This window comes from Gopherus evgoodei, chromosome 8 (assembly GCF_007399415.2).
Source record: "Gopherus evgoodei ecotype Sinaloan lineage chromosome 8, rGopEvg1_v1.p, whole genome shotgun sequence".
Lineage (NCBI taxonomy): Eukaryota > Metazoa > Chordata > Testudines > Testudinidae > Gopherus > Gopherus evgoodei.
The window spans coordinates 36,714,559-36,740,791 of record NC_044329.1 but is presented as its reverse complement, the minus strand read 5'-3'; the positions used below and the strand labels follow the sequence as shown (position 1 = coordinate 36,740,791).

General features: G+C 50.1%; 1 protein-coding gene across 4 annotated transcripts in view; it reads right to left on the bottom strand.

Annotated features, from left to right (window-relative positions):
• Nucleotides 1-26,233, bottom strand: part of PSD2 (pleckstrin and Sec7 domain containing 2) — a 153,045-nt gene that overhangs the window by 68,558 nt on the left and 58,254 nt on the right. For all 4 annotated transcript variants that reach the window (XM_030573800.1, XM_030573801.1, XM_030573799.1 and 1 more), the window contains one exon: nucleotides 8,438-8,926. In XM_030573800.1, coding sequence (XP_030429660.1) covers nucleotides 8,438-8,926 — 489 coding nt within the window. The remainder of the gene's footprint in view (nucleotides 1-8,437; nucleotides 8,927-26,233) is intronic.

Below are 26,233 nucleotides of genomic sequence, written 5' to 3'. Positions count from 1 at the left end.
TCAATGGAGTGGTATGCCCATTCAGTCCATCCTGGGGTGGCTGAGAACAATGGGGCGAAGCTAGTGCACAGCTCCTTGATTTGTCACCGCTGCAGACGTTCCAGGGTGGTTGAGAGGTTCACCTCTTCCACGCCACCGTCTTTTTTCCCATCGTAGTAGACACCGTCAGGCCACTCAGCATCATCTCCCTGGACTGTAAACTGACAAACCTGTAAGTCTCTGGAATAGAAAGGCTTGAGAGAATTAACATGGTACACTCTAGGCTTTAGTGAGGAATTGGGAAATGCTATGAGGTAGTTCACAGTTCCCAGGCGCTCTTGGACCGTGAATGGCCCTTCCCAAGATGCTTCCATCTTATGGGCCTGTTGCGCCTTCAAGACCATAACCTGGTCTCCTACCTTGAAGGAACGTTCTATGGTATGTTTGTCATACCAGGCCTTTTGCTCTTCCTGAGCATCCTTTAGGTTTTCTCTAGCAAGGGCTAAAGAGTGTCGGAGGGTGCTTTGTAGGTTGCTTACAAAGTCCAGAATGTTAGTTCCTGGAGAAGGCGTAAACCCCTCCCATTGCTGCTTCACCAACTGTAATGGCTCCTTAACCTCGTGACCATACACAAGTTCAAACGGTGAAAACCCTAAACTGGGATGTGGTACAGCCCTGTAGGCAAACAGCAACTGCTGCAACACTAGGTCCCAATTATTGGAGTATTCGTTGACGAATTTACGTATCATGGCCCCCAAAGTTCCATTAAACCTTTTGACCAGGCCATTGGTTTGATGGTGGTACGGGGTGGCAACCAAGTGATTCACCCCATGAGTTTCCCACAGTTTTTGCATGGTCCCTGCCAGGAAATTAGATCCTGAATCTGTAAGGATGTCGGAGGGCCAACCGACCCTGGCAAAAATGTCTGTTAGGGCCAGGCACACAGTGTTAGCCTTGGTGTTGCCTAGAGCTACTGCTTCTGGCCATCAGGTAGCAGAGTCCACGAAAGTCAGTACGTACTGCTTTCCTCTGGGCGTCTTTTTTGGGAAAGGACCCAGAATATCCACAGCTACTCGCTGAAATGGGACCTCAATAATGGGGAGTGGCTGGAGAGGGGCCTTGACCTGGTCTTGGGGTTTTCCCACTCTTTGGCATACCTCACAAGACCAGACATACTTGGCAACATCCTTGCCCATCCCCTCCCAGTGGAAGGACTTCCCCAACCGGTCCTTGGTTCTGTTCACCCCAGCATGGCCACTGGGATGATCATGGGCTAAGCTTAAGAGCTTCCCCCGGTACTTAGTTGGAACCACCAACTGTTTTTGCGGCTGCCATTCTTCCCGGTGTCCACCAGAAAGAATCTCCTTGTATGAAAGTCCTTGGTCTATAACAAACCGGGATCGATTAGAAGAGCTGAGAGGCGGTGGGGTGCTTCGTGCCGCCGCCCAAGCTTTCTGAAGGCTGTCATCTGCTTCCTGCTCAGTCTGGAACTGTTCCCTTGAGGCTGGGGTCACCAGTTCTTCCTCAGACTGTGGACTTGGGCTTGGTCCCTCTGGAAGCGATGTAGGTGATGGGGTTGTTTCCGTTGCTGGTGAACCACTCTCCGCTGGTGCACCTGAGGGTATTTCAGGCTCTGGCTGAGCCTTTTGGGTATGGCTGTCTTTTGCTTCTGCCAGTTCTGGCTCACTGGCGCCCTCTGGCGTTGAGTTTGAAGATGTGGTTGCACTTGCTGGTGCTGGTTGCTGTTCCAGTTCCGGGCCTGGGACTGGAGGCGCTGTGGCTGTTTCAGTGGTTGGCATGGAATCCTGGTCCATTACCTCTGTCTGGGTCTCTGGTAACACAGACGGGGCGTCGGTGGACGGCTCATGGACAGGAATGGGTCTGGAAGCTTGCCTGGTTTGGCTACGTGTAACCATTCCCACTTGCTTGGCCCGCTTCACCTGGTTGGCCAAGTCTTCCCCCAGTAGCATGGGGATAGGATAATTGTCATAGACTGCAAAAGTCCACCTTCCTGACCAGCCTTTGTACTGGACAGGCAGTTCAGCTGTAGGCAAGTCTACAGCTTGTGACATGAAGGGGTAAATTGTCACTTTGGCCTTTGGGTTAATGAATTTGGGGTCTACGAAGGATTGGTGGATAGCTGACACTTGTGCCCCCATGTCTCTCCACGCAGTAACCTTCTTTCTGCCCACTCTCAAATTTTCCCTCCGCTCCAAGGGTATTTGAGAGGCATCTGGGCCTGGGGATCTTAGGTGTGCTGGTGGTGTAATGAACTGCACTCGGATGGCGTTCTTTGGACAGTTGGCCTTGATATGTCCCAGTTCATTACACTTAAAGCATCTTCCATCTGATGGGTCACTGGGCCGAGGTGAGTTACTGGAGACTGGTGAGGTGGAAGAATAGGGCATCTGTGGCTTTACTTGGGTTGTATGTGGGGTCTTTGGCTTTCCTCGGTTGTAGGGTTTATGGTCAGTGTGCCCTCTGGGGTATTTGTTCCCCTTGACAGTAGCTTTCTTGCTTTCTGCCACTTCCATCCATCTGGCTCCAATCTCCCTCGCCTCAGCGAGATTTTTGGGTTTTCCATCTTGTATGTACTGTGTGATGTCCTCAGGAACACCATCCAAGAACTGCTCCATTTGTATGAGGAGGTGCAGTTCTTCCAAGGTTTTAACATTGTGTCCTGATATCCAGGCCTCATAATTTTTCCCAACGTAGTAGGCGTGTTTGGGAAATGACACATCTGGTTTCCACTTTTGGGTTCTGAAACGGCAACGGGCATGATCCGGGGTGATCCCCATTCTGTATCTGGCCTTGGTTTGAAAAAGTTTATAGTCATTCATGTTCTCCTTAGGCATTTCAGCTGCCACCTCTGCTAAAGGTCCACTGAGCTGTGGCCTCAATTCTACCATGTACTGGTCTTCAGGGATGCGGTACCCAAGACAGGCTCTTTCAAAATTTTCCAAGAAGGCCTTGGTGTCATCACCTGCCTTGTAGGTGGGAAATTCCCTGGGATGTGGAACCATAATTGGCGAAGGGTTGTTAGGATTGGCTGGCGCATGCAGCCCAGCTTGCGCTAAGTCCAGTTCATGTTTTCTCTGTTTTTCCTTCTCTTCACTTTCTTTTTGTTGTTTTTCCATTTCTCGGCGGTGGGCCATGTCTTCTTCTTCTTGTTTCCTTCGGTGTGCCACCTCTTCTTCTTCTTGTTTCCTTCTGTGGGCCACCTCTTCTTCTTCTAGTTTTCTTTTGTGGGCTGCCTCTTTGGCTGCTTGTTCTCTTTTGTAGGCTGCCAGTTTGATGCTTTCTTCCTTTTCTTTCAGCTCCACCTCTTTTTGTCTTTTTTCCAGTTGTCGCCTGTGTTCAGCTTCTTTGATTTGTTCTTTGGCCTCCATTTTTGTATTGGAAGGCATGGTTCCTGTTTTCTTGTGTTGGGGTGCCCTCCGGTGTTTATCTTCTGAACTGCAGGCTCTGTTGCCTCCTGGGGTCGGCCTAGCAACAGTGCCTTTTTCTCTTTCTTCCTAGCTAATTTTTTCAATGTAAAGTAAACCAGAAAAACCACTTTATTTGCATGTAAATAGTGCTGGTATTTGCCTCCTAATGGGAGTGCTATTGTGTGACAAAAGACCCTTAACAGTCTCTTAATGGTTTCTTGCTTAATATGCAAGCCAGAAACTGCAAGAGAGAGCAGAGAAAAAAAAATTCTCTGTGATTCCCTTTTAAAACCAAACTGTTTCTCTCTGCTAAAAAGCCCCTAGCAGAGAAAAGAAAAATATAATATTCCTACTGGCTTCTGGATTCTATCTATCCCACCCCTACCACCATGTCAATAACCTAGTCCCAGATTTGGACCTTAGCGTCCAAAATATGGGGGTTAGCATGAAAACCTCCAAGCTTAGTTACCAGCTTGGACCTGCTAAGCTGCCACCACCTAAAAAATTAGAGTGTTTTGGGGCACTCTGGTCCCCCCAAAAACCTTCCCTGGGGACCCCAAGACCCAAATCCCTTGAGTCTCACAACAAAGGGAAATAAACCTTTTCCCTTCCCCCCTCCATGTGCTCCTGGAGAGATACACAGAAGCAACCTCCGTGAATCTAAGCAGAGGGAGTCCACCCTCTGTAATTCCAGTCCTGGAAACAAAAGCACTTCCCTCTTCACCCAGAGGGAATGCAAAGTCAGGCTAGTAAATCTAACACACACAGATCTCTCCCTGACTTCTTCCTCCCACCAATTCCCTGGTGAGCTGCAGACTCAATTCCCTGGAGTTCCTCACTAAAGAAAAACTCCAACAGGTCTTAAAAGAAAGCTTTATATAAAAAAGAAAGAAAAATACATACAAATGGTCTCTCTGTATTAAGGTGACAAATACAGGGTCAATTCCTTAAAAGAATATTGAATAAACAGCCTTATTCAAAAAGAATACAATTTAAAGCACTCCAGCAACTATAGACATGTAAATACAAAACAAAAAACCAACTTTGTACTCACAACTTGGAAACAGAAGATTAGAAAGCAGGAAATAGAAATCCCCTCATAGCTGAGAGAGCATACAGGCAGACAGAAGAACCAAGAACAAAGGACTCACACACAAACTTCCCTCCACCCAGAGTTGAAAAAATCCTGTTTCCTGATTGGTCCTCTGGTCAGGTGCTTCAGGTTACTTTTTTTTCAGGTGAAAGAGACATTAACCCTTAGCTATCTGTTTATGACAACCATACATATATTAGTATGAATTAAACACAACTATCATTAAACATACATAGTAGCTGCATAGCCTAAATTGGCCTATGCTTTTTATATAACCCTGCTCCTTATGCTAAAAATCCCATAATTCCTTGCATTCACTGAAGTAAGATTTGGCATACGCAGATACAAACCTTGTCAAAATCAAGATACATTCATTCTATGTCTTAGCACAAGCTAGGTAAGAACCTTCACAGACCAATAGCTGCCGTGCTGCTATCCGAAACAAAGATAAGGCAGGAACAGAAAAGAAGTTAAGGATGAGTTGGATTTCAGTGACACATAAATAGATGTGTAATTTGTAAACTCATCCTATAAATACTACCATCTGAAATGTGTAACTTTGGGAGCACACCTTCTGCTTAAGGTGAATGTAACATCACAGCACAAGATGGCTTCCCAGAGACTGGTATCATATTGAGCCTTTCTCCTGTACCATATTGTTATTGTCTTAGAGCAATAAACCCGAGTGACATTAGTTATTTGGCTTTTGAATGTATTTCATAATGAACCAAAGTAGGGTCAAGTAACTGAATATGCAGTTTATCCCCAGAAGTAATCCAGCTGTAATAGGCTGGTGAGTGTGGTCTGCTGGGGAATAATCTCTGTATGTCTAGGCTGTGTAGTTGTGTCTCAGTACAAATACTCCCTTAACCTGAACATTCCAAAACCCAAATTACCTTCAAGTCCAAATTTTTTTTGCTAAGGGTGAAATGCAACTTATCTGCATAAAGCCCTAGGCCCTGAGCTTTGTGTGGCAGAAGGGGTTGGGTGGGGAGAAGGTTGGGAAGATGAGTTTCACCTGTCGAACCAGGGTTAAGGTGCAGGACTAGATCTCAGCACCATCCTCTTCCCCAGTCAGTGGCTAATACATCCCTCAGCAGTGACCATATCATTCTACACCACTTGCCCCCACTGGCAGGGTCACTGGACCCATGAAAATGTGGACTCTGTGGCCTTCTCTTAGTTTTCCCTGATCTACCCTCTGGGCCAGCCTGTTTACACAGGGTTGGTAAAGCCTGTTTCACTGAGAGCCTTGTAATTAACTGAACGTATCTTATGGCACATCCAAACCTGCTTCAGATTTCCCTTTGAGATGTTCACCTCGCCAGCCAACAACAACTACCCTGTGTTGCCTTCTTGTGTAGCGAAGGAAGTTTTGTGCAGCATGTGCATCACTTGCTGGCGGTCAAGGGCTTTGCCAGAGAGTCTTGTCTTGTATTTTCTGCCTCTCTGCTCAGGCGGGGGTTCAGCTCTAACCTGAAGTGTTTACACCGCAGGGTGGGTGTTTGCTCTTCTGGGGATATTTTCATCACTGATGCTTTTTCATTCATTTTCTTAATGGCACCGAGTGATCTGCTTTGATCCGGACACAACTCGCTCAGCGCGTCAGTCTGAAGCTAGCTCACTAATCTCTGCTGCTTTTCAAATGCCATTCACTGGCTCGGCTATCCTGGTGAATCTTTTTGCACAGATTAGCCCTTGTTCTGGAAACAACTTTTTTTAACTGCATCTGAAGTTGGGGACTCAGGGGAGTGAGGGACTGATAGTGCTGAGCTGGCCCCAGCAATGGAAAGGAAGAAAGGGCTAGAAACTGTAATGACTCCACCTCTCCCTCTAGGGCACCAGGGCAGCAGAAGACAATGGACTAAGGGCAAGGCCAGGGCGCTCAAGTGGGTAATGGGCACCTGAAACCATTTTAGAGAGACTTGCTCACCCCCATGCATTTCAATACTGGTCTGAAACTCTTGTCCTGCTTCCCTCACCTCTCCCAGCTCTGCCAGTCTCTAGACTCCCTCTCCAGTCCCGGCCCCATAAAGGTCGGTCGATGCACCGTGGTCATGCCCAGCAGGATTGTTTGGGGCTGAACCATGCCCAGTATTTGACAGGGTTTGTAATGCACACAGATGGGGGCTGGGAGGACACATTCAGACTCATTTTCACTCATGACCCAAATAGGAGTCAGTATTATTCCATTCTCGCTCTAAGTCCAGCCTCACTGGCCACTAGGGTGTGCTGCAGAGTCAGGCTATCTGTAGCGGGGGGTAGTAGGGTGTGGTTACGTTCAGTGGGTGGGAGAATGTTTTAGCCTTTTAGTTGGCATTATGTGTGCCAACTTACAAGGTGTTCTAAGTACTAATTGTGTATGTGCCTGCAGTCGAAGACAGAGGTTGTATAAGCCACACAAATAAATGGGTGTTGAGTGGATAGATGTCTGATCCCATGGCCCATAGCCCTTTGCAATAATAAAACCACCCCCAAAATCCATAATAGGAACACAGTTGGCAGACAAAGAGGACAGCTGGCAAAGCAGGTGTCAAACAAGCCAAACAAATGCCCCTTAGTAAATAAGTCCATACAAGAGGCGGCAAGTGCAGAAAGTCCTGATCCAGGCTGTGCTCAGCCCTTGGCAGGACTGAGCTCCCAAAGCAGCCACGTTTAGGAAGCACAAATGGAAGAAGAGGTGAACCCAATCATAAGGCACTGACGAAACACAGCAGCTCAGATGGGGATGAGGGGGGTTACCTGAATTCATTTGCCTAAGTAAGCTGGACTGGAAGTCTGAGAAGCTCTAAAGTCCAAGGCCCTGATTTCAAGGAGTGCTACAATTGCTTTTGACCATGCTGGCAGTGCAAAGCAGCCCTGAAGCTGGCAGATCTGGCAACTTGAGGCTCCTCTTTCTAAGGGAATCCAAGGTGGCACAGAGTCACCATAGTGGCTCCTATGACGCTCCCATCCTGGTTACTTCAGGGCATCTGAATAATATGTGGGTGCCTTAATAACCCTGTGGAGCCATAATGTATGCCAGGGATCAGACTGGCACTTAGAGGCCACAGAATCTGGGTAACACAGAGGTGAGCTATGTCTCCCATGGAGATGTGCCCCTTGGCCAGCCAGGGAATGCCAACGTAAGGGCAAACCATGTCCCTATGCAGTGGATGCTCAGTCATTACATGAGCAAACCTCATGAAGTCAGTGACAGGTTTACTTGAATAGGGACTGACTCAGTATAGACTGAAGACATCGTGATTTGGCTGAAGGGCCAAATCCTGCCCAATGGTACGTGTACACAGTCACACTGACTTCAGTGCAAGCTGTAGGCCTATACTGAGCACCCCCATTCTGCAGCTGCTCTGCAGGCCACATTCCCACTGGAGACAGTAGATGTCCGGAAGCTGAATAGGCACATTACACTCTGTCTTCAAAGGTGAAAGGTCAGAACCACACCGAACCATGCGCCTGAGTGTGATTCCTCCACCCTGTCCCCTGGTGAATGGAAGAATAATGTAGCTCCCTACACTTGCAGGACTTAGTTTCCTACGTCAGCTGTGTTACACACTATCAACATCTATAATTCAGACTGACCCCATTTCCTTGTGTTCCTCTTGTAAGTGACTTTCCCCTTTGGATTGCAGCATCCTTCATGCTCACCAAGGGCTATGTGGTCATATGGAAAATAGCCTGTATATGTCTAGCCTTATCCTGGGCCGGGGTCCTACTATAAAAGAGATAATGATGACAGGTGTCACCTCCTGATAAATACTGCTTGTTCATTGTGGCAAGTACACAGGGAAGCACAAAGGAGAATGCTGGCTTGCTAATAATAATCTGTAGTATCCAGGAGCTCCAGTTAAGTCTATGGGCCTCCCACTGTGCTAGGTGCTGTACAAACACAGAACAAAATGACACTCCTGGCCTCAGAACTCACAATCTGCCTTACCTGATGGAGTTAATAAGCTTCAAGGCGTCTTCCTCAGCTCCATCAATGTGGAATCCATTAGGTATATTTTTCAAGGATAACCGGCTGAGCACATTCTCTGACCTGCTGCTGGTAATCGAGTGCCTCAGAGGGCTCCCCAAATCCTCCTCCACTGGCTTCGCAGCTGCCTGCTCTTGCTTCTCTGCCACCATGTGTTGCAGGGCTCCTTTCTGCTGGGCAACCAGTTTCTGTTCTAAAAGTTCAGGGCTTTCCTTGACCCTTTGCTGAATCAGTGGAGTGAGCGGAGACTCAAAACTGACACAACTGTCTGTCTCATCCGTGAGGGAGAGCACGTCCAGGGAGTCCAGGCTGCTGTAGTACGTGCCCTTCATAAGGTCGGACTCCACAATTTTTTCAAAGGTAGAGCTGAATCCATCCCTGATGTCTTTCAGTTGCAACTCTTCCTTGTCATCCTCCGTGCAACTTTGCTTGGCTTCTCCAACTGCAAACCTGGAAAACAAGGGCAGACATGAGAAATACCTGGGTTACTCTTGCAGGTTCAAGGTGTACATGACTAGAAGAAGGAGGGCACAGTGGCTTGAGGACTAGCCTAGGAGCCAGGTGCAGCTCCCTGCTCTGTCCCAGACCCCCTGTGTGACTGCAGGCAGGTCTGAGGGCACAGAAGGAGTGAGGTGCCTAAGTCCCTGTTCTGGGACCTCCCTCTGCAGGTACCTAAACTCCCTCAGTTCCTGCATTTTTGCAGTAGACATTCCCTTGCTGGCTGTGTTTCTGCCGCTGGGCACATGCATTGCTGACTTTCTCTAGGTGTCTGGGTACCTGCCTTCACTTCAATCCCAGAGCAATTCACTAACCGGGGAAGACAGGTGCTCAGTCGCCTAAGGCGCATGCAGGGTCCTATCCGGTAAGTGGCTTCAGAGGCCAGCACCAGATCAGGCCCCTCAGGCAAGCTCACACAAAAGAGCAAGGGTTGGGGAGAGGGAGGCAGAAGGACCTCCCTCTGAGTTTTTAGCCCAGGGTTAGGGTACTCACCTGGGATGTGGGAGATCCCAAGTTCAAATCCCCCTGCAAAAGGATCTGCCACTTCTGTGGTGAGTACACTAACCACTGGGCTATAGGATATTCTGAGGTGGGGCTGCCTCCGTCTCTCCTCCTGAAGCCATTGCACTGTGGACAAATACCTTAAGAGTCATTGGAGCAGGAGGCCTGGCTTGCTCACCTGCTAGGCGAGTGCTCTACCCACCAGGCTATAGAGCCATTCTCATGCTTGTGCTCACTCTCTGGCCTGAATGACTCTTTGAGAGAGCAAGATTTTGAGCAGTTATGGGCTCAGAGCCAGTACTCCTAGCTCCACAATCCAGAACTTGAGAATGCTAGGTCCAGCTGCACAGCTGACCCCAATCTTTATAATGGGCCGAGCCAAACCCACAGATCCGAACCAGGGAAGTTTGCATCAGAATTTCTGACAGGTCCCAGCTCCATAATGGACTGAAGCTAACCTGCACCCCTGGCTCCTGGGACTCTGGTGAAGTTCAGATTTAAACTTCCCTACTGACTCTGTCTCCATAACAGCACACTCAAAATCCTCAAACCGCAGCTCTGAAGAGCACCGAACTCTAGCTCTAGATCAGAATGCTGTGGGTCAGACCTGTCTCTGCTTTCACGTGATCATGGTCTCATTTTCAAGCCAACTTGGGCTAGTTTATGCCTTTGTCTCAAAATCATGACAAACACTAATAGTATTGGGGAAACCTGGCAATTCTGACTAAGTTTGGCTTTGAATCTTTGGGTTCATTCAAGTACAAAACCCAACACAAAACCCAAGAGCTGCAGCGGAACTCAAATGGGCAAAGTGCTATGTGTTGGAAGCCCCTGAGTGGGGAAAGTGCCAGTTTTTGCACAGAGTGAGCAGAAATGTAAGTGCTGAAATATTGCTCCTGCAGTATTGACGGCCTGTCTGAAATACCCCGGGGAATCTCATGAGATTCCCAGCTCATCTTCCAGCAAAAGCCATTCACACTTACGTGTGCTGGAGTGGGGCTGCCTTTTAGCACTATGATCCAGGTGGAAAAGCCAGGGGGTGATGAATGCATTTTTTTCTTTCCCTACTGTGTTTCTCGGCGCTGTCTCATTATCATACCAGATCTGGTTCACATCCTAATGATTGCAGCCCAGCTTTCCAGAGGGAAAATGCCTTCCTGAGATGGGAGTACTGTGGATGCATCAGAGCCAAAGATACTGCTGACTTTAGTGACCCAGAAAACTTGTATGAATGGGTGCAAGTCCAGCTATCGTTATTACATTTCTGGTTACACCCTCAAGGCAGACATCTAGGAAGGTACAATCCCTGCTCAAGCCCCCTGCTCAGCCAGGGTCCACAAACCAGTCAGCCTTTGATAGCATCCCCCATATGATCAACCCTTGCTAGGAGATGCTAGGAGCATCACACCTGAACCTTGCATGGCCTGTAGGGATTTGGAATGAGTTTTCTACTACAGGGAAAACCAGGTTTGTTTGAACCATACCCTTTTCAAACCTCAGGGCCTGAGACCCAAGAGAATGTGGTTCTGACACAGATTTTGCAAACTCATTGTGAGCCAAACCTGAAAGAGAGATCACAGCACTTTCCAGGAGTCCTGACTGCCAGCTCTGTTCTGGACAATGAACGTATACCGTCTATAAACATCTTCTTGTGCAGAAATAGCCAATATTGCAAGATGGTCCAGCACCCTTGTGGGATAACTTGGTTGCTGACTTTGGGAAAGGTATTCCCACACACAGGAGCAAGCAAACCAGACTGTATACAGCACAGACACACACGCCCGCCCACAGTGGAAAACGCCAGGACATTATTCTACAAAGCTGGGACGGACTCTCACAAGAGCACAGCCCCAAATTCAGACATCAGGGTGAAATGTAGGGATTCAGATATGAATGCCCCCATCCTCAAACTTCTCAGGGTTGGTTCTGTGCCCACACCCCTACTGTGCCAATCTCTCTGACCATGCTCAGCCAGCCCTGCACTCTGCTCCTCCCTGCATAGTACTGTATTGTTTGCTCCAGGGTTAATATTTCCCTTCTTCTCAAGAAGAAGGTGATTTAGCACCAGTGTATGTTGTCTAGCCTTAAATAAATAAGCTGTGATAAATGAGTGCTGCTCCCCAGCAGGGAACATGTTAATGAGCTACAGGTGGAGCTGGATAATAAGGAACCTGGGCTAACATTTTTCCATCAGCATCATACTATGGCCAACTGAGCTAATGAGCAAATAAAGCCCAAGGACAGCAATTTTAGATGGTTTTTTAAAAATAAATAGACCCAGTACATACCCACCAGGTAGAATCTTTAAATAAGCCCACCGCTGTCCAGGTGTCATGGAGAGAGGGTATGGGCATGACAGGTGGGCTGGAACAATTTTTACAGTGGGGGTGCTGCGAGCCATTGAACCAAACTTTAAACCCTGCATATGATGGAAACCACTTCAAGCCAGGGGTTGCGGCAGCACCTCCCTAGTACCCCTAGTTCCAGCACCTCTGGCAGGAGATCTGTCACAGCACAAATAGAGCTCTCTGCTTTTCTCTGCTGGTTCTTGGTTCTGCTGAAGACGAACAGGAGAGGGCAGCATTGGGCAAGAGTTTCTTCATGAGATCCAGAGCCTTTCTGCGCTGACTGACCATGTAACAAAGGGACTTGGTGACCGGGCCCATGGGGTCTCAAAGGAATGCATGCACAGGGTTGTTACAGCAGGAGTCCTGTGTACTGTAAATGTCCTTATTGCCCTTTGAATGGGGAAGGAAAGGGATGCCAGGTCAGCACGGCACTGGTCAAGTTCAAATCTATTACGCTCCCAACAGCATTGTCAGCTGGCTCTCAATACTGGGGTTTTGTTAGTTCAGTGCCATTGTTTAGTGGTGTTAATTTAGCTGCAGAGAACAGCCTATACTCAGTAAATAGATACTTTTACCTTCATCATCCATCCCTTACCACGAATCCACAGATTTCCAGCCTTGTAGTCATGCTGGTGAGGACTTTTCAATGCACGCTTAAAACAGACTGTAGTCATTGCAGCATCCCAGGAAATGCTGTGATGCTGGTAGGCAGCTGATGTCCATACTAAGAGGCCATACTACTCATCCCTTCTTGAAAGCTGCGAGGGCACTGCACTGCCCTGATACTGATGTTTTGCCACTAACACACTACTATCAACCTGGGACTGATTATGCCTGGGTGCATCATACAACTGCCCATGAACAAACACTGTGAACTCAAATCCAACTCTCATCAAGTGTTTCATCCTGAGGCCTGTTTATGGACAAAGTGCCATTCCAACACCAAATCTGACTGACTGAAGCATGATCGGGTTTTGAAATGTTATGCTGTGGCCATGCAGGAAGCAGTGAAGGCTTCTTTGCCTCTGCCTCTGTAACGGACCTGACAGGGGACGTGTTCTGGGTCATCTGGTTAATTGGAGCTGTTTGCACCAAATGACAAAACCAAGAACTTTTCATTGGGAGGGGATTTCAAACCAAGGGCTGTACAAAAAAGCTTGACTGAGAGTTCTGCCTCAGTGGAAGTGACTCCTGGGGGACCACAAGCAGAGTCCTCTCTGCTTGCGTTGAAGCCCCAGAGGTTTGCAGGAGTTCTGGTGGTGCTGTAGGATGTGCCATTTGCTGCCAGTGCTTTAGGTCTATGTGCCTATGACATCAGCAGAGTTATGTCACCTAGAGTGTCTGTTTCCCAAAAGGAAACAATGGTTAGACTCCTGCTTCAAAAGCCATCATGTGCCATGAGTAAGGCTAAGATTTTGTCATTGTTGTTTTTAGTGAAAGTAACGGACAGGTCACGAGCAAGAAAAAAATAATTCACAGAAACCGTGACCTGTCTGTGACTTTTGCTGCTGTAGCTCCATAGTTTCCACTGCCACTGTGGTGGCTGGGAGCTGTGGGGTTCTCCTTCTTCCGGCGGCAGCTGGAAGCTACAGGGGGTGTCCCCCTCTGCCCTTGGCAGCTGAGAGCTGCAGGGTGACCATATTTCCCTAAATGAAAACAGGACACCCCCAGCTACTCACCCGAGCCTCTCTCACCTCCACCCCCAGCGAGGCTATCAATGGAACAGAGTCCCCTGTCACAGGAACCCTGCCGGAGCCTTGCTGGCTGTCAGCTGCAGTCCCTCAGCCCCTAGGACTGAAGCACAAAATGTCACGGAGGTCTCAGATTCCATGACTTCTGTGACCTCTGTGACAAATGTAACCTTAGCCATAAGCAATTTCTCCAGCTATCACCCCATCTGGAATCTCCCATCGTTGTGGGAGGTTATGGAGAACATGGTGGCTGAACAACTAGCAATCCTGAGATTCTTTGGGGCTCTTCGGACCTAGTATGCTACTGAGGCTGAGCTGGTGGGTGTCTGGATGGTCCCACCCCTGGGGATGGATGAAGTTTGGAGGTCCACATTCATTCTTCTAGATCTAGTACTATCACTTGCCTTCCATGCCATTGACCACAAGGTGATTTTGATACGTCTCCTAGCAGAGGTTGACCATGTGGGGGATGCTATCAAAGGTTGACTGGTCTGTGGACCCTGGCTGAGCAGGGGGCTTGAGCAGGGGGTTCTTTGGACTGGTTCTATCCCTTTTTTCTGAAAGCATCCAAAGGGTGGTCCTGGGCATTTGTTCATGGACCCCAAGGGCACTGTCCTGTGGGGTGCCTAGGGATTCCACATGGGGAATTATTAGCTAAATTGGAAAAGATGGGGATCAATATGAAAATTGAAAGGTGGATAAGGAACTGGTTAAAGGGGAGACTACAATGGGTCATACTGAAAGGGAATTATCAGGCTGGAGGGAGGTTACTGGTGGAGTTCCTCAGGGATCAGTTTAGGGATCAATCTTATTTAATCTTTTTTTATTACTGACCTTGGCACAAAAAGTGGGAATGTGCTAATAAAGTTTGCGGATGACAAAAGCTGGGAAGTATTGCCAATACAGAGACGGACTGGGATATCATACAGGAAGATCTGGATGACCTTGTAAACTGGAGTAATAGTAATAGGATGAAATTTAATAGTGAAAAGTGCAAGGTCATGCATTTAGGGATTAATAACTAGAACTATTGTTATAAGCTGGGGAGGCATCAGTTGGAAGTAATAGAGGAGGAGAAGGACCTCAGAGTATTGGTTGATCACAGGATGACTATGAGCCACCAATGTGATATGGCTGTGAAAGAAGCTAATGTGGTCTTGGGATGCATCAGATGAGATATTTCCAGTAGAGATAAGGAGGTGTTAGTACCATTATACAAGGCACTGGTGAGACCTCATCTGGAATACTGTGTGCAGTTCTGGTCTCCCAAGTTTAAGAAGGATGAATTCAAACTGGAACAGGTTCAGAGAAGGGCTACTAGGCTGATCCGAGGAATGGAAAACCTGTCATATAAAAGGAGACTCAAAGAGCTTGGCTTGTTTAGCCTAACCAAAAGAAGGCTGAGGGGAGATATGATTGCTCTCTATAAATATATCAGAGGAATAAATACCAGGGAGGGAGAGGAATTATTTAAGCTCAGTACCAATGTGGACACAAGAACAAATGGATATAACCTAGCTATCAGGAAGTTTAGACTTGAAATTAGATGAAGGTTTCTAACCATCAGAGAAGTGAAGTTCTGGAACAGCCTTCCAAGGGGAGTAGTGGGGGCAAAAGACATATCTGGCTTCAAGACTAAGCTTGATAAGTTTATGGAGGGGATGGTATAATGGGATAGCCTAATTTTGGCAATTAATTTGTCTTTGACTACTAGCGGTAAATATGCCCAATGGCCTGTGATGGTATCATAGAATCATAGACTTTAAGGTCAGAAGGGACCATTATGATCATCGAGTCTGACCTCCTGCACAATGCAGGCCACAGAATCTCACCCACCCACTCCTGTATCAAACCTGTGTCTGAGCCATTGAAGTCCTCAAATCATGGTGTAAAGACTTCAAGGTGCAGAGAACCTTCCAGCAAGTGACCCGTGCCCCACGCTGCAGAGAAAGGCAAAAAAAAACCCCAGGGCTTCTGCCAATCTGCCTGGAAGAAAATTCCTTCCCAACCCCAGATATGGTGATCAGCGAAACCCTGCGCTGTTAGATGGGGTGGGATCTGAGTTACTACAGAGAATTCTTTCCTGGGTGTCTGGCTGGTGAGTCTTGCCCACATGCTCAGGGTTTTGCTGATCACCATATCTGGGGTTGGGAAGGAATTTTCTTCCAGGGCAGATTGGCAGAAGCCCTGGGGTTTTTTTTTTGCCTTTCTCTGCAGCGTGGGGCACGGGTCACTTGCTGGAATGTTCTCTGCACCTTGAAGTCTTTACACCATGATTTGAGGACTTCAATGGCTCAGACACAGGTTTGATACAGGAGTGGGTGGGTGAGATTCTGTGGCCTGCATTGTGCAGGAGGTCAGACTCGATGATCATAATGGTCCCTTCTGACCTTAAAGTCTATGATTCTATGATTCACTCTGTCACCCCTCCTAATGGGGCCTTTACACGGGTTAATGGGAACACATGAAGGGGCAGCTCTCAGCTTTATATCTTCTTCTCTTCTAACTGGTCAGGGCCGGTGCAAGGAAGTTTAATGCCCTAAGTGAAACTTTCACCTTGCGCCACCCGGCCACCTAGCTAACTCCCCACCCCCAATGGCAGCTAACCATGCCCACCCACCCCTCCCACCAGAGGAGCCTCCCCTGTGGCAGTTAACCCAGCTCGCCACCCCCTGCCCCACCCGGGGCACCACGCCTGCAGCAGCTACCCAGCCCCTGCAGCTAACTCTGCCCGGGGCCCCACCTCCATGGCAGCTAACCCCGCCCCGGGAGCCCTCCCCTGTGGAAGCTAAAACTGCCCCCTTTGCAGCAGCTAACCCCGCCCCCCCATACCCCTCCGTGGCAGCTAACCCTGCCTGGGAAGCCTGCCCCAGCTCACCTCTGCTTTGCCTCCTTCGCTCAGCATGACAGAGCCGCTCTAATTCTCCTCTCCTCCCAGGCTTGCGGCGCCGATTGGAGGAGAATTAGAGCTGGGGCTGTGTGCTCAGCAGAGGAGGCAGAGTGGAGATGATCTGGGGCAGGAAGCGGTTCCCCTGTGCGCCCCCCCCGTTACTGTGGGTGGCCCTCCCCGCACCCCTCCACCCCAGCTCACCTCCACTCCACCTCCTCGCCTGAGCGGGCTTTTAGGCGCCCTCAACCGCTAGGCGCCCTAGGCGGCTGCCTAGTTCGCCTAGTGGTTGCACCGGCCCTGCAGCTTGTATGTGATGGAGGGTTTCAGCTGGTGTCAAACTAAGCCTGGGGCTCAGGTGAGTGTGAGCTCCCTGAGACTCAATGGAGACTAGATTGGGATAAAGCTTGTAGGATGGGAAGGAAATGGAGGAGATGGCAGCGATTATGCCATCGCCCTTTACCTGGCAGTCTTGCTGGATGGTGGCTGTGATTGTCTCATGTGTATCTTATCAGCCATGCTTGCTATGGAGATTACAGACCTTCTTTCAGATGTGGACCTCCCGGCCTATTTCACCTAGTGGCAGGATGGCCGTAATGTGCTCCCCACCCAGCCGTACCATCAAAGTGATCAGAAAACCCAGCTAGCACAGAATGCAACACCCACCTAGGAAGCAACGCACCTCCCTAGGAGCTCTTCAGGCCTGCTGACCCCAGGATTTCTAGGGGAAGGGGAAAGGGTTGGTTTTGGCCTTTCGTATCCAGCATGATTTGAGTCCCAGTGACTTGAAAGGTGCCTCGCTCTCTATGTGGCACCCTGGCAGGCTAGCTCAGCTCAATGCTTGAGTGAACAGCCCTTCTAGGTATAAATGGGAAGAGGCTGGCAGCAAGGTGTGATCAGTCCAATACTCCTGATGTGGGAGCTCACTTCCTTCGTAGTCCCGCAGCCTGTGGCCAGCCTGCAAACCCACCTGTTTCCCCAGGCTTTTATTTTGGGGGGAAAGGAAGGTAGGTTGGGAAGGGGACTTGGGAGGGGGATTGTGTGTGTGCTGGGAGCTCAGGGTAGGGATGGCAGAGGTGGTCTCCTGACCTACTGACCAGCTCTGTTAGTGATCATGGATAAAGCTCCCAGGGCACTGGATGGGCCTTTTATAAATACATGAACTAAGAAAGCAAGGAGCCCCGGACTGCACTGATAGCATGTTAGTGCTGTGTTTGCAGCAAGATGTGGCAGAGGAAAAGCCGGTGTGAAGGGTGGGTGCCACCATGTCCCATTGCAGGAAAGGGATACATAAGGCCATGCAAAAGTTTGCAAACAGCCCAGTCCCCATTCAAATGCAGGGCCAGGGCAGTTTTGTCTGCATTTGGAGACACCAGCCCAAGTTCCCAGACAGCTTGTGCAAGAATGCCCAAGCAGCCAGTAACACAAAGTAGCATCCCCCTTCCAGTGCTTTCCTCCCCCAGACCGCAGCAGCCTCCCACCTGCTGCTGGAAGTCTTTGGCAGGGGCCTGAGTGACCTGGGAGTTAGGTAGGCCTTTTAGCACCTTTCCTGGGGCCTCAGGTGGTTCTCTGTCTCCTGCTGGCATGACTTGAACTCCCAGTGTCTTCTGGGGCAGGTGGATAAATCCATGCCCCTGGCTGCTTCAACTGTGGGGGACCATTCCCAGGCCAGCCAGTCCCCTGCTGAGTGCAGGGTACAGGTGCCTCAGAATCCCTGAGGCGATCGCTAAGGAATCCTGGAGTTTCCTAGCAACTGCTTGCTGGTTGGGTGCCCCATAATCCCTAGCTTGTGGCTGCCTAGCTACCGTGTGGGGGTGATGATGTTTGTCTATCCTTGCCGTCTGGAGAGCCCTGCCAAGCAGTGGGAGCACTTCCCAACTGCCATGATGGTGTCTGGGGATCAGCCTGACCCCAAGCAGGTCTTGTAAGGACTAGAGAGGCAGTGGCTACTCCAGGCAGACCCCCAAGAGTTTGCTTGGGGCATGGTCAAGCAATCACCCAGCCTCCCTGCCAACCTGCAGGAGTTAAGGGGGGTGACCAGCCTCAGCTAGAGAGAGAGAGGGGCCCCCTGCAGACAGCAGAGGTGAGATGGGAAGGTGTATTGGTATCATAGCTACTGGAGATGGAGAAGGCCTTTTAGGTCATCTAGGCCCATGCCCTCACAGACTCAGCCAGGGCTCGTGCTGTTTTGGGCACACATGTTCAGTTCATTCGTTGGGGGACTGGACTGGCTGATAACTAGGTCAGATACTGCATGGCCATGGCATGGTTCTCCTTGCCTATTCTGAATCTCTGGAGCAGTGGTTCTCAACCCACGGCCCAATCAGCACACAGCTGCGGCCCATGTGACATTCTCAGGGCCACACAGGTAGTATATATATCATGTGGGTGAGGCCCACAAACACAGAGAGCTGTGCAGATACAAAATTTGTATCCACATCCAATCTGTGATCCGCAAAAATGTGGATATTCATGGATTTGCAGGGCTCTAATGTAGACCTCCATCAAAGGTAAGAGGTTCTTGTATGACTGCTAGAGCCAATGTAGTACATAAGGACTTCTTTCCTTCTCTCGGCACCTCTCAGGGAATGGCTCAATGCCTGCTGGAGTCAGTGGAAGGACTCCTATCAACTTCAGTGGGTGTTGGATCAGGCCCTTAGGCCCCCTCCCCCCCAGCACATAGGCTCAGCCTCTCTGGCCTCCCACTGATGTCTAAGGAGTATAATTCAGAGCAGAATCCAGGCCACTCATCTTGAATACAAACAGTGATCACTGGGGAACTAGTAGAGTATGGTATTTTGTATGCCTTTGGCTTCATGCATAACACCTAGTCTGATCCTTCTCCCACCCAGGTTCACCCCAGGGTGGCTCCATTGATCTCACTGGAGTTCCTTCTGACTTGCAGCACTGAGAATGAGAGGAGAATCAGCCCCATGACAACTTTTGTTTAAACACCAGCTTTTGGCTTCTGTGTGGCACCAGCTCCCTGGGTGCCAGGTGCCTGGGAAATACCTGAGGCTGATGGAATCCTGCCTTATGTCTGATGCCAGTGGCCACAGCCCCTAAAGATCCCCTCCCATCTTTCTATTTCATCCGTGGAGGGTTTTCATACTCTGAGAATATTTCTCCTCTGTGGTTGTATCACTTCTCTCTCCAGTCTAGCTCTGTAGCTATGCCTGGTCATTGTGGTGTATGCCAATAGGGATTCATGTGTGGGACCCATTGTTCATTCCTATACTGCATGCCTAAGGGAGCCAGATTGAGGGCTACTTAGTCTGGGGTGTGCTGGAGGAGGTGGATAGTTGCAGTCTGCTCCCCCTTCCTCAGTCCCACAGAAGCCCGCCCCATGTAAGCACTGTGGGGTTAGGGCTCCATGTGTTGAGGGGGCCGGAAGCGGGAGTGGGATGCTCTGGGTGAAACCATCCTCGCTTAAGCTCATGAAGGGTAAGAGGACATGGACAAAGGCAACTGATGGTGGCTGACCCTCTGCTCAGCAAAACCCACCCTGAGTGGGGCTGGAGCACATAAGCACAGGGATATAATATGGCAGTGTGGCTTCTGAGAGAGCCGTGCTGTCATGGGAGGAGTGGGTGGACTGCAGGGGCTACGTGGAGGTACTGGCACCCTTGAACAACCTGAGAGCTAGGAACAAACCACCTGTCTGTAGTATGGGAGCTGCCCGCCCCAGTGACGTGGAGAAAGCTCTGCAAGTTGAAGGCTGGAAGGGGCCAGGGTCCATGTGCAGGGGAGACAAGCTGGGCTGTTTGTCTGGCGCTCCAGAGGAATTCATTCTTATCTGCATGAGTCTGAAGGTTTCCTGACGGCTCTTTAATGCCTGGGTAAATCCAAGCCAAGAAGTCATCAAGGCCTAAATTGGTGCCTGATTTCATTCCTTCATTATTAAATTGAGGGGGCTGGGCTGGCATGTCTCAGCTCATTGCCAAGGCTGCTGCTTCCATTCTGGCTCCATGGAAGGGGCTTTTCATACCCACTACTGCCGCAGAATCAGGGGGAGCCCTGAGGGGAAAGGTCGAGAGTGGCAGGCAGGGAGCACTCTGAGGGGAACAGGGAGTGGGACACAGCAGGGTCTGACTGGCTGATCCCTGAGCCATGCTCAAGAGCTCCCTCCCAGGGCAAAACCAAGGGGTTCGATGGTCTGAGGTGCTGAGCACTCAATGCACCCATGGACACTGCTTAGAGTGGTGGGAGCTTGGCACCTCTGACCATCAGGTTGAAGGGATTGAGCTCATGCTGTAATACCCATCGGCTGCCCCCTATCCCAGGGGGAGCAGCCACACACCTGCCCTCCAGCCCCACCACAGGCAGCACCATGTTTTGGACAGAGAGGCAAACAGAGTGGGGATGGTGGACAGCTTCTGCTCTTCATTTCTGTCCCTGGATCCTGTCCTGCCTTTGAGCTCAGAGACCCGGAGCAGCCAAGAGCACGTTCGAGTGATTGCATGCTGAGATGCGCCTCAGTGAGAACGGCAGCGTGGGGTCCATGTTCACTGTGTTGCAGGGACGCCTGGTACAATTCCAGAGAAAGCGTTTGTTTCTAGCGGCTGGCCCTGGCCCCCCTTGCTAGGCTCTCCTCTGCTCATGCCCCACACCAGTAAGACTGGCTCTGGCTGCAGAGGGAATTCTGCCCAAAGTTATGTTGCCTCTTTCAGCTGGGCCAAAGCTTGCAGAGCTGTGTTCCTCCCAACCTTTTCTTCCCCTGCTTGTGGCTTCCAAAGATGGACTCTGGCCTAGTTCATTATGACAGTTGCACTCCTTGAGCTTGTTTAAAGGTGGCTGCTGCCTGGCCTGAATCACCTCTGTCCTTCTCCAATGGCTACCAAGAGCCTCAAGGGCCCTTTTAGGCAGCCTTGGATCACCAGAGCACACTGAAGCATTGGTCATTACCTCTTGCCCCAGCCACATGCCCTGCACCAGCTGCAAGGAGGGGAAGCTGTGGAGCCAGGGTGCCAGTTTCATGCCATGGGACAGTCCTCCTCCATTAGGATGACCCTCTACTGCTGGCTATGCCAGATTTAGGGCCATGCTGCACTAGCAGTCCAGTGCAAAGCTGCTGCAGTGCAAGGGCCTGCTAATTTTTTGCATTGCCTGGCAGCATCTGCAGCTGTGATCAAGAGCAGGATGTTGGAAACTACTCTGCCAAGGGTATGCTGCTGGTTAGAGAAGACACTGCAAAGAGGACTGTGGCTTGGAAGTCTGATAGAATTGCATCCCCAATTGTCTATGGGCTCAGCTGTCCACAGCATGGGGAGCTCAGAGAGATACAGGGAAAACACCCTCTCCCTTGCATTGGCATTGATCAGAGATGGAGAATTGGTCAAGAAATAATTGTCTTAAATTAAGGGAGGTATCACAGGGTATATGCATCCCATCAAGATCAGCAGGGAGCTTATGCCCCACTGTCTCTCTGACAGTCTAATCCACAAAATGGGAGAGTGTGACCTAGCGATCAGAGTCCTTTGGGTTATCCTTGCTCCCAGGGCAGTAGTCAGAGTATTTTGGGGCTGTCCTTGCTCTCAGGGCAGCATGGCTTAGCAGTTAGGGCAGATTGGACCACCATCCAGGGACTCAGGCCCTTAAGCAGGGCAGAGCAGCAAACACACAGTTTGTTGTGCTCAATAGTTTAGTATTCTGACTCTGATGAAAGGTAGACAACTGCAACCTCTAGGCCTAAGGTGGGGGAGCTGCCACCCCGGTAGGGGCTGGCAGCATGGGATAGGGGGACCCAGACCTACCTAGCTCAGGGCCCTAACAGTGGCAGAGTGTTCTGCCACGGGGTCAGCGGGGATCCACCCGAAACACGCCAACAGATTCTTCTGTCCTAAGACTGGACTAGCGTCTATTTCCCCTAGGACACTTCCTACCCAGTCTCCTAGTACATCAGTCCATGGGGTTGTCTGCTGGTGAGGTTTGTAGCAATTCAGTCCCTTCCCAGGTCTCTGCTATCCATCCGGTGTCTGCCTGCGGTTCAGCATGCCTGGCCTCTGTGAATTGGGGCTCCCACAGCTCCGTGGAGCTCACATTATGCATCCTGCCTCCTCTGTGATCTGGTCCAACTAAACAAGGCTGCTTCCCTTTATACCCTGTCTCCAGGTTGAGTGTGCCCAGTGGGGACAGAGGGACCTGGCTTCCTTAGCCTTCAATGCACGAAGTTGACTTAATGGCACCTTTGCACCCTCTCCCCAGGTTGTGAGTTCTGGATTGCACCCCTGAGCGGCTCACTACAGCATTCCACCCTTGGAGTCGTTTAGCCTGCGATTTAACATCAATGACTAATTAATGTTGTGCAGAATGGATGTCTTCATTAAAGATCCAACACCTTCACCTTTCCCTTGAAGGAGGGAGAGGCCACAATAAATATCCTAAGGCCCTCTGAGACGTCCTGCTGCAAAACCAGGGATGATCAGATGTGCTATACCCGCAACTTCTACAGTGAACAGGGTCACATACACTCTTAAAAAGACTACTCCCAGGCCTCTTTCTCCATTATAAAACAGCAAAAATAAGGACATAAACCCAATGTTTTTAAAACCCTTTGCAGGTGATCTTTCTTTTATTTTTTCAAGGAAATAGGGGCAAATGTTTTTACTCTCTTCCCCCTCTCTTCCATTTTACCCCGCTTAACATAAACCAGCATGCCTCATTTTAAACATCAAAGGGTTTGGCTGCAAAGAAAGCCAAAGGCTGTTGTTTCACCCTAGCCTTCCCTCTCACTTCCCCTCTTCTGCTTCTGTTCTGTCATCTCTCCACCCCTTCTTTCCCTTCGTCCACGGGATGCATTCCCCTCCCACTGTCATAAGTGTTTCATCTGAAGAAACCGAATCAGGGCCCTAACTCAGCTCCCAATCAACTTCCTGGTTTAAATCTTCCACGCAAACCTGCCCAGCTGACCTGGACCCTTCAAACAGGCTGGGAGTGGAGGCGGTGGTGTCCCATTGATGTGGTGCTTCAAAGGGAAACTAAGGCTCCTTCTGAAGGAAAACATGGGTCAAAACAAGGCTACAACGGGAGAGGTGTTAGGTCAGCAGATTCATCTTCCTAAGCAGGGGAGAATCAAAAGGAAGAGGGAGACCGTGGTCCTGGGGCAGCAATTTGCCCCAGCCCTGGGCCCCACGGGGGCCCCCACAAGAGTTTTTCGGGGCCCCTGGAGCAGGGTCCTTCACTTGCTCTGGGGGCCCCAGAAACCTCTTGCGGGGCCCAGGCCCCCGGAGCCTCTTCCGCTCCGGGTCTTTGGCGGCAATTCAGCCACGGGGGGGGGGAGGGGGCTTCCACTCTGGGACCCGCAGCCGAAGTGCCCCGAAGACCCGCGGCGGGCGGTCCTTCTGCCCCGGGACCTGCCGGTGAAGTGCTGGGTCTTCGGCGGCAATTTGGCAGCGGGGGTCCCCTGCCGCTGAAGACCCCAGGCCCCCTGAATACTCTGGGCAGCCCTGACCAGGGGGCAAGGAAGAGAGGGTGGCCCTTTCAGCAGCAGTTTTGTGGGCCAACAGCCACATGATTTCCAGTGCTGACACCATCTCTGAATTCAGTTTCTATTGACAAAACCTAACACTGGGCTCCTGCTAGAAAGGGTGTGTTTGAAAGTGGCCATGTGGCTCCCAGCTAATACTGGAAGAGGAGAGGGGGCTTCCTGGAGGCTGGGGGGAAGAGGCTAATGACTTCACTTTAAATACCTGAGACAAGGCCCCTGGCAGTAGTAAGTCACTCCCTGGTGGCCCTGCTTGGGTGGCTGATGCAATCTGCAATTCAGGGCAATAGTTCTGAGGAGCAGACCCTGGCCAAGGCTTCGGTATTATTCTACACAGCTGTGGAGTCCTAAGAGAAGAAGTGCTGGAACATGGCACTAGGGACCTGCTGGGAGGCATAAGGGGAGCTAGGGCAGTGGCACCACAAGGCCTACAAAAGTGGGGGGATCCATCATGACTGTGGTGACTGGGTTTCCTGTAGTGGCCTTTGAAGTGCATCTCCCATGCTGAGCTGTGAGCCTCTGCTCACTGGGTCCTTGGAACAAGAGTGAAATTCTGCAATGGCAGCAGTTACCCAAGTCTGGGTGACAGGAAACCGAGGGTTGTGGCAGGTGCCCAGCTTGGGACCCCTTACCAGTGCCAGAGGGTGGGTGGGTGCTCAGCAATTTCAGAATATCAGGCAAGTTTGAGGTGTCTTGGAAGATCTCGGCTGGACACAGGGTGAACGCACATCCTGCTGCAGCTAATTGCTCTACTGGGCTTTTTTCACCACAGCTATTTTTACTATTGCATGGCCACTGCCTTCTTCAGCATAGCAAATCAAAGAGGTGATGCTGTGCGGTGACATGCTGAGGGGCCCCGCCCTCTAACTCACTCACTGACCCTTTATCGTTCTCAGTGAGCATGGGACTGATTCCCTGCACAGCGTTACTGGGCAGATAGGTGGATGGCCAATGCTTTACAGGGCTTCATTATTATCACTAGAATTGCCCTAACACCTAAGGATCCCAGCCAGGGATCAGAGCTGCAAAGCACTGGGCATTTCACATACCAACATCTCAATGCCACTCCCTGCCCCAGAGAGCTTGCAGTATATTAAGATACAGACAAGAGGTGACCGAGATACAAACAAGAGGTGACCGGTGACTAGACAGGCAGGTGGGAGTGGGAAGGGATCAAGGTTCTAGCAGAGACAGATGTGTGTCATCAGTGATATGAGCTGCCAGCCTATGATTCATTAAGCATCCTGGCAGATGTAGGTTTTACGAAGGGATTCAGACACAGACCCAGTGACAGCTTTCTGGGCTCTAACAGGGAGTTCTTCATAGCACAGGAGGAAGTGTGACAGTGCTTACAGGGCAAGCAGACAAGCAGGTGATCAAAGCTGGCATTGTTGGGAGGCAGAAGGCGGGGCTGGCATTGTGATAAGCAGTTAGACTGGATAGTTAGGGAAGGGCTCTCTGGTGTGAGGCCCAAAAGGTGAGGACAGGAAGTATGTGCCTGATACGCTGGAGAAGGGAAGCGTGAAGGACAGCAAGTGAGGACAAACCTGGCATTGCCAACCCCAAGCATTCAAATGTCATAAGGCTACTCCAAAGTCATGAGATTTAATAAATAACTCTTGGGTTCTTTTAAGTGATCCTCTAGCTTTTGAGCTGTCAGGGCTCACATTTTCAAGCTTGTCTCCACACCCTCAAGGGCTCGAAACTTTAATTTTTAAACAAAGCTGAGAGTCTCACCTGACTCCAGGTGCTTAGGCTTTAAGAGAAACACCAACAATATCACCAGATTTGTGAGTTTTGCTGAATTTCACTCTTGTCAAACTACTTTGTGTCACCCCTCACTCTGCCCTGCAGGGCAAGTTCCATCACACGGAAATGAGTTCCTGACCAGAGTGATCCCTTCCTTCCTGCAAAATAGGAGGAACCTCGGAGAGGCCATCCACCTGACCTCATTTCTCTAATCACCACCAGCAACGGAGATTCCCCAGCCTGCCGTGGCAGCCTCTTCCTTTGCTAAATTGTTTGAACAATTACCATCACAGCTAACTTAGATTTCCCCTCCTGCAGCTGAAACCCATTTGTTACTTTGTGTCCTGTTTGTACTGACTAATGAGAAGCTCTGGGCCCTTGCCTCCTTACTGCACCCTCCCAGAAAGTCAGCACACTTGTTTGGGGGTGAGAGAGAATTTTAGTTCTCAGGACAGATGGTCCCGTTGGTTGTGCTGGAGCCCTCTGTCTACAAAGCAGTGCCAGCTTCCCCCATACTGACTTCTTTTATCCATTCTTTTATTCATTCATTCCTTTAGGCCTATCCATGTCTACCTTCCAGACCTTTTACCTTTGTTGTTG